General features: G+C 36.5%; 1 protein-coding gene across 1 annotated transcript; it reads right to left on the reverse strand.

Annotated features, from left to right (window-relative positions):
* Window positions 1-2,243: 2,243 nt before the first annotated feature.
* On the reverse strand, window positions 2,244-4,455 carry LOC107737453 (lectin-like). Its single transcript, XM_016548935.1, has 6 exons — window positions 4,432-4,455; window positions 4,255-4,327; window positions 3,056-3,198; window positions 2,836-2,976; window positions 2,560-2,674; window positions 2,244-2,398 (listed from the first exon to the last, which is right to left on the reverse strand). Exons 1-6 carry the CDS (start codon window positions 4,432-4,434, stop codon window positions 2,295-2,297), a joined length of 579 nt encoding a protein of 192 aa, XP_016404421.1. The 5' UTR covers window positions 4,435-4,455; the 3' UTR covers window positions 2,244-2,294.
* Between the last annotated feature and the right edge of the window lie 4,686 nt (window positions 4,456-9,141).

Raw genomic sequence — 9,141 nt, forward strand, 5'->3', positions numbered from 1 at the left:
ACAGGCTGGTGTCACTGGGCTTTGACATCCCGATCTGTTCGTTAACTTGATGTGCTCAGTAATAACAATGATTAAACATCTTTTTACAGCCGATTCACGAAATCATCTCATTGATTTACAATGTTTAAACTTTCAATAAGTCGGCCGTTCACTTAGATCATGTTAAACAAGTGCAATGTAACCACAGTGAACAACGTTTTTCCCTGAGGTACTTACACTTGAAAAGAGCCGCGTCGCCGCCTTCCCCCATTTTCGAATATGACGCCTTCCTCTCCCGTGGCCTCATGGGATAGTAAAGTGTCCATCGTATGCATGCTACGGAATTTGGGCGGAAGTAGTAGGTAATCCGGGTACTTCTCGCCCACTGTTTTTCGAATACTATGAATTCGGACATACTAATCGCCTCACATACTGTTTTTCGCCTACTATATACTACGGAAGTATGCGATTTCGGACGCAGCTTATGTTCATGCGCGCGCTTTCTCCCCCGAACGTAAACAACGCTGATTACGTCGATTACACTCTTGGTACTCTCCAAAATGGCAGAAGACATAACTCGGGGGAGAAGAATTGTTAAATAAATTGTTATTTTTGTTTTCTTTGCGCTCAAAAAGTATTCTTGTAGCTTCGCAAAACTGTAGTTGAGCCACTTATGTCACATGGACTGTTTTACTACGTTTCTGGACCTGGGAACATTACAGTTGCGTTGCTGTCTACGGAGGGTAATAGAGCTCTCAGATTTCATCAAAAATATCTTAATTTGTGTTCCGAAGATGAACGAAGGTCTTACGGGTTTGGAACGACATGAGGGTGAGTAATTAATGACAGAATTTTCATTTTGGGGTGAACTAACCTTTTAAGATGTTTTGTGAATACGAGCCCTGGGCCCATATGCTCCTAGTAACAAAATTCTAAGAAAATTCTTAGAAATGTAAGTGTTTCCTCTTAAAATTAAACAAAATATCCTAGTAAAGAAAAAAAAAAGGTAATTCAGAAAGCATCTTAACCCTTAAAAGAGATCTTAAGGTCCAAAATTGTTAGGAGTACGGACGAGGACTTTTAAGGGGCTTAAGAGTTTCTTTAACAGTGGAGAAAATGGACGAAACATGAAGAGGGAGAAGAAATGTGTTGCACAGTGCATGACAGTGAGTTAATAAGATACTACACATTAGATCGTGCCGGGATCATGTTTGTGTCCGATCTTATTAGAGACACGCTAACATCTCCGACACCGCACAGAAATGCCATAGCGCCAGAAATGGAAATAAATCATTACATTAACTACATTAACATATTTGGCAACTGGAAAAATGCAACTATGCAGCAGTGATGATTTGGGTCTGTCACAACCTTCTATAAGCAATGTGATAAACAATTACAGCACTTTCAGAACCTTATTGTGTCGCTGTTCATTTCCTATAAAATACGACAAGTATGACAGCATGGTAAATAAAAAATAAAGAATATATATACATATATAATGTGTGTGTGTGTGTGAGAGAGAGCGAGAGAGAGAGAGTATGGTAAAACAGGAAAAATTACGCCTGTCATTTCAATGTGAAACGCTTATAATAGACCCTACTCTTAAAAGCGCTCTTTTATTTCCTTCTTGGACAACCAACCAATCACAGTCTTCAAAAGACTGTGTCATAGATAGCAATGGGGTCAGCCCCGCCTCCTCACTAAGATAAACGTTTTTGTCTTTTCTTCGCTCAGAGTTGCTCTCAGATTGGACCTGAATCACTTTTAAGCTAAGACTCCTATTTAGAAAATTTTAAGCTAAATTAGGAGCTCTCTGAGAGGATTCTTAGAATCTTTAAAAATATGGGCCCTGGTCTCCTAAATATTTATAAACTCTTAAAAATAAAGGTTCTTTATTGGCATCAATGGTTCTATGAAGAACCTTGAACATCCATGGAATCGTTCAAATGCAGAAAATGTTCTTTATATTTTTATGTTCTTTTTATATTTTTATGTTCTATTTGGAACTTTTCACTGAAAGGTTCTTTTGGGAACCAAAAATGGTTCCTCTAGGCATCACTGCAAAAACACCCTTTTGGAACCTTTATTTTTATAAGTATAGTCATTACAGTCAGTCATAATCAGACAAACAATAAAAAATAAAATAATAAAATCAACTGATAATTTTGATGGAAAACATTCTTTATTAGCATTTTAAAGCTATTTGAAGAATTGTTGTTTATTTTATTTATTTTTATTGTAAGTTTTTTGTTGCTGCAGAGAAAATCATTTTATTCAGAAAGTTTTATGGGACGATATATACCCAGATAAAACTACTCCATCTCCTCAGAGCCTGGTTTCAAGATGGCATTTAGTTTGAAGGCACATATGTAGTTTTTCTTGATATGACAAGAGTCATCATTCCATCTGCCAATATCTGAAAATGAGGGACAGTGAAATGAAGAAATTATTCTCCCTTCTGCAGTGTGTCTTACCAAATATTCCTCACAGCATCACTGGAATAAATCATTTAGCAAAACATTTACTTAAAATTGAATGTGATTATCCTATAACCCATTAGTGTCTCTCTGTTCTTACCTTTCCAGTTCATCTCCACACATTCCTCTGTGTTAGTGTACATATGGTTGGGTTCACCACGTGTCCAGATTTGAAAATCCCAGAAGGATCCATCAAGCCAAAAAAATTTACCAGACTTCGAGAATGAGAAGGAGATTTTAAAAAAGAAAAAAAGAAAGACAAAAGTTGTTAGTGAGAAACTATAGTGCGTGCATGTCATAGAAAACCAGGAAATAACATAAAATCAGTCATTTCTCTTTGCTCTCCCTGTTTGTAAACACCAGCACATTTTTTTACCTTAAAGAATTCAAAAGCTCCAAGCCAGATGCGCAGGTTATTTGGGTTGAATTTTTCCACAATGCAGAGCAAGTAATCATTATGCTTTTTATTATGCACCGACACCAGGTGTGCACCAGGGGCTTTGGTCCTACAGCTGAACTGGATATGAACAAGGAAGAACATTTAATGACTACACATTACATTGATTTTTTTCACATTGCATTGACAAAAAACCTACCTCGGCGTCAGTGAAGTTGAGAGGTCTGTTGAAGTATTTGACACAGACACTGCCTACTTTGTACCAGTCAGTGAAGCCGTACACATTACACGGTTTAGGCATAGAACACCGCGCAGTGACATTTGTACGGCCTGCAACAAACCCTAAATGACAGAATCACATATTTGAGCTCGAAGAATTTTATAAATATGTGACCCTGGACCACAAAACCAGTCTTAAGTCGCTGGGGTATATTTGTAGCAATAGCCAAAAATACATTGTACGGGTCAAAATTATTGATTTTTCTTTTATGCCAAAAATCATTAGGATATTAAGTAAAGATCATGTTCCATGAAGATATTTTGTAAATTCCCTGCTGTAAATATATTAAAACTTAATTTTTGATTAGTAATATGCATTGAACTTCATTTGGACAACTTTAAAGGCGATTTTCTCAATATTTAGATTTTTTAGCTCCCTCAGATTCCAGATTTTCAAATAGTATCTCGACCAAATATTGTCCTGTCATAGCAAATCATACATCAATGGAAAGCTTATTTGATTGAAACATGATTACTTGTTTTATTATATGATCATGACATTAAAGGAATTCATTACCCGCTGCACTCTTCTCATTACAATCTGAGTCATTATGCAATTTTTAAGTAATGTTAAAGTGAAGTAAATTTAAGTAATGGTTCAAACCTTATTCTTATTTCCTGTATTTCCATGACCCTTCTCTTGTATCTTTTCCCCTCCCTATCAGTATTGTGATTGGAAAACAGGCTAAAATTGCAACAAATTTTATTCTTTGGGATAAACCCCTTGAGATGCATCATCTCGTTTTAAAATGGGGTCCTATTACACAAGAATCCAAAAACATAACACAAAACAAAGAACAACAACAATCAAAACAACAAAACAACACACCCTACTACAATATTAACACATGAAGTATTAATAATTATATTTATATTATTTATATTTATATATTTAAAATTGAGGGTAGTATTTCTTGCCTGTTTAAAAGTTTAACTTTTAATTTATCACTCTGTTAATAATACTGTCAGTGTATATTCAAAGCAGGTCATCTCAACAATACTTTATAAACCATATGCACAAACTATATGGTCACTTGCTTTTTGTTTAACAACACCTGGTTTACCTTTATTTAATATCAGGGGCTTTAAAAATATATTTTAGTATGAATTAAAAATGACCTCTCTCCATTAAGAAGTTTCCACTCCCAAAAAGGAGAGTCATCAACAGAACGCCAATAGATCCTGATTTGACCTGTGAAAGAAGTGGAATATGATTATTAAGCACAAATTATATATATATATATATATATATATATATATATACATACAGTATATATATAGGATACAAAGACTTACCATTGCAGTTCATCAGCTTCTGTCTTTCCTCACAATAATCTTGCATCTGTCTCACCTTATTTTATACCTTTCCATTCGATTTCACAACTCCTCCTCTTCTCTCAGTCTTACTGTCTTAAGGGTGAAGAACTGTTTTTTATTCATCACACTGGAAACCGTTTCACACTTCTAGTGACTGAAGCATTTCAACATAAATATATTTAATATAATTATAATTATATTTATATTATTTATATTTATATATTTAAAATTGATTTTATAGACAGTACATTGCTCAGAAAGAGGCAATCTGGTAAATGACAAGCATCTGAAAAGTCTACTAAAAGACAGTGAAACCAATAGGTCTTGTGGTTGAAGATACAGTTGTGACCTTAACTCCACTTGACACTGCCAGCGACAGTTGTCAACCTGAATCGCTTTGTCACTTAATTTGAATTAAATTCATCTGCCAGTCACTTTGTACCGCTTTAATTTTCACAACCTCTCCTATTTCTCTCATATCTCGTTCTCAGTTCTTCATCACACATAAAAAACCCCTTAAAGCTGGCCTCAAGATGCCTCATGATAAAACAAAGCTACTTGTATTAGAACACAATGCATTAGGTTGCATAAAGCATTAGTTCTTCTAATTTCCCATTCACTATTATAGCTAGAACATAACTGTCAAAAATAGTGTTTTGTTTGTTTTATGCAAGATCTAAGAGATTCTTGTCTTACTTTTTGGGTTTTATTTGTAGTAAAACCATGGTTAATTTTCGTAAGGGTAGGGTCTTCTTTAAATATATATCACAGTTAAAGGTTCATGATACTGCTTAAACGTATAGCCTAATCATTTATTTAGGTACAGCTAAGATAAATTTGTTTAAACTTTCCAAATGTTACAAATTATCCTTAGCTGATCTACAAGATGATAAAACATGTAATTAAAAAACTAGTTGGTCATTTAAAGCCAGCTAAAGTTAAAACATACTTTGGCCTGTATGTTCGTTTCGCTATGCCACAGTCAATGGATGTTCTTTACCTAAAAAGGATATCAAGTCAAACGAAAACCACCAGACCTGCAGGTCCAACCATGATGGATAGTTACTATTTTGGCCCTCTAGCGGTTAAAAATAAAACTGCATGCAAGCGTCTTGAGCAGGCCCGGCGCCAGGACGCACGATTTGGGGGGGCTTTTATATTTCTTGGGGTGAATGCTCAAAATACATTATTTGGGTAACATTTTACAATAATTAACTAACACTTTACTTTAATACATTAACTAACATTAACTAATGGAACCTTATTTAAAATGTTACAATTATATGTTATTAAAGCATATAGGTTCACAAAAACACTTAAATTAAACAGAAAATCAAGGTGCATTGGCATGGCAGCCAATACAAATAATTAATAACCGTTTCCTTACCTAAAGCTGTGTTTGGACCAGGCTAGATTGCAGAATCACATCACTTTGTGCTTCTGAAATTAGGCTATTATCTTTTTCAGTAGTTAGCTATCTCTGTGTCGTACGTGGCCGCTTGTCAAGCATGAAAAACACACGTTTTATTTAAATTCTGAATATATTATCGTATACAGCATGGAAAGAGAGCTCCCTTTAAATTTATTAAAAATTGTCACTCATTCATCACGATCTCACAAAGTTCCGTTTTAACCAATGAATGTGACCACACAATGAAACTTTTTTTTATGAAGTACTTTACGAGCATGATAGAACCAGGATAGAACTCAGCATCGGACAAAAAGCGGTGAGTGCGTGGATTCCAACCTAAACACCTCTGATTGGCCATTGCGTTGTACAAATCAACGAACATGTCGTCTCAGGTTACTTATGTAACCATGGTTCCCTGAGTAGGGAATAAGTAACCTGAGCATAAGTAACCTGAGACGTTCCCTTTCATGGGAACTTCGAACTGCGTCCTCTAGGGGTCGCTATGGGGAACGGTATACCCACGCCACCATGCTGAGGGGAGTGCATGCCATATTGCTATGGGAGTTGCCCCTGGGACGTCAATCTCTGTATGAAAAACAGGAAAAAAGGAAGGCTCACCTGAGCTGGAGGGTTATGGCCAGATTTATTTAATATATATATATTTTTTTTTATAAATTATAATTAAAAAAAAAAAATTTATAGATGACCTCACGATGTCATTTTCTTCACCCGCTTCACGGCAAGTAAAGCCTCGCCGTGGCGCGATCCATAACTTTCAAAAGCTCATCATATGCAGGGCAGGAGGATTGGGAAGGCTCAGCCTCAGCTTCTTTGCCCTCCTCAGCTATTTCCTGCTTTTGCTGGGCTGATCCCAGCAGAGCACTGGCCCCTGAATCAGATAATGTTAATGAAATAACGTCATCCTCCAGCGGCTCACTCTCGTCCACAGCCGACGATCGCGAGAGGGAAAACCCCTCTTCAAACTCATCGGCCAGATCCACATGCGATCCCCATGAGTTCATTCTCCTCTGTGCCTCAGCAGCGGCGGATCCTGAATCGCGGGAAGCAGATGGCTACCCTTTACTTTCCTCGAAAAGAGAGACAAACGAGAGCGGAGTTTTTCCCTTGAAAAAACGCTCGCGGTGCACGCCGATTGCCCCCTCGGAGACATCATGTGCGTGCTCTTCGCCCAAACAAATAACGCATAGATCGTGTGTGTCATCAGATGTTAAACAACGACAACACGGATGCACATATCCTCTAAACGCTTTGCTAGTGCTCGCCATAATGATATGAAAAGAGATCGCTCTTACCACAGAAATGCACGCTTCAAACAAAACAGTCAATGAAGACGAAGAAGAGGATGATGTGTTCTCCCGGTGCCTATTTATACTATAGTCGCACCGGTAGTGACGTCATGGCTGTCGCCGGCCAATGTGTTGTTGGTGTTTTTTCAATGTATGCTTCAGACACGGGTCACAACGAGGCGTTCCCCATAGCGACCCCTAGAGGACGCAGTTCGAAGTTCCCATGAAAGGGAACTGTGATTGGCTACGGTGCTCCCCTCTGCGAAAATGCATTGTAAAATCATTTGACGCTTTCCAAAACAGAAGGGCAGATACACTGGATTGTTTGCCAAATTTATGTTATGTTATTATTACGAAGAAAACAGATCCTAGACCAGGAGTTATGGGCAACTTTTCCATCTAAAAGCAATCAGTTAGACTTTGTACCACACAGTGAAGCCATGCTTACTACATGACTGAGGCATAGGACACTGACCAATGACGTTTACATGATCAGCAACAAACCCTAAATGACAGAATCACATATTTAAGCTATAAGAATTTCATCAATATGGGTAATTTCCTTCTGTTTGAAAAGTTTCCTAACACGTGCAAAAAATCATATGGATGTAAATGTATGACTAGTTTTGTGAAACAAAATGTGTGTTGAATTGCAGTAATTGATAAAAAAAAATGCATTGCATTAACAGTGCTTGCATTTTAATACACTGTATTTTAAAAGGCGTGGATGGCTGAAATTCAGCATAATTATATATATATATATATATATATATATATATATATATACATATTTAAGCTGTGAATATTTAAATTGACAAAACAAAATCACACATTTTGAAAAAAAAACAACAACATTATTTTCACACTCACATGAAAAATGAATTACTCAATGTCAACCTTTCAGACTCATTAACATTTCTGTTTAAAAATACCACCTATAATATAATAATATCATTTTATTTTGCTTTACAAATTATCTAATACAAATGTATTGGTTCAAATTTGGCAGAATTTTCAACATTGCAATGCATTTTTCTTCAGTGACTGTAGTTCAACATACTATTTTTTTCAAACACATTAATTAATTCATTAGTTATTAGTCATTAATTTAGTTCAGTATTTATTTAATTGTGAAAATGTGATCTAAGTGTGCTGTCTATCATTAAGGGCCAGATTTACTACCAGCCTGCACCAGTGCAAACCCTCTTTTGGAATTAAAAATGACTGTCAGGGCCCGTATTCTTAAAGATTCTAAGAATCCTCTCAGAGAGCTCCTAATTTAGCTTAAAATGTCTAACTAGGAGTCTTATCTTAAAAGTGATTCAGGACCAATCTGAGAGCAACTCTGAGCGAGGAAAAGACAAAAACTTTTGAAGACTGTGATTGGTTGGTTGTCCAAGAAGGAAATAAAAGAGCGCTTTTAAGAGTAGGGTCTATTACAGGGGTTTTCAACCTTTTAGGACATGCGCCCCCCCAAGTTGGTCTAATGTCACTCGCGCCCCCCCAAAATCCAACAAACCCCCCCCCAACCTCCCGGGTATTACTGTAGTCACACCGAATTACTTCATTAACATTAACATAAAAGCAAATATCCATTAAAGCGATTAAAGCAGCGAACAATTTTTCTTTTGCTCTTTTTGATTAACATTATTTACATAAGAAATGAACGGATCCGTTATACTGATGTACATTTGATATTTTCTCTACTGTTTACATTCACGTAAAACAACCGACTGTGCTTACAAGGATACTTGTCAAGACAGCCATTGGTATTCACCTGCTGTCTGAGAAGGTTATCTGTTTGTTCACTTCAGGTGTGTGAGCGGTGCGCATAGAAACGCACTATCACTGCGTGAGTACACCGCATTGAGATGTCTTGGGCTTAAATGGCTTAAAATTACTTTAATGTTTAAACTGACAAGACTTAAAACACGTGAGAATGAAAAACTTTCTCGAGGAAGCAGCACTGGC

Source organism: Sinocyclocheilus rhinocerous, unplaced genomic scaffold, assembly GCF_001515625.1.
Source record: "Sinocyclocheilus rhinocerous isolate Xijiao unplaced genomic scaffold, SAMN03320098_v1.1 scaffold3692, whole genome shotgun sequence".
NCBI classification, from domain to species: domain Eukaryota; kingdom Metazoa; phylum Chordata; class Actinopteri; order Cypriniformes; family Cyprinidae; genus Sinocyclocheilus; species Sinocyclocheilus rhinocerous.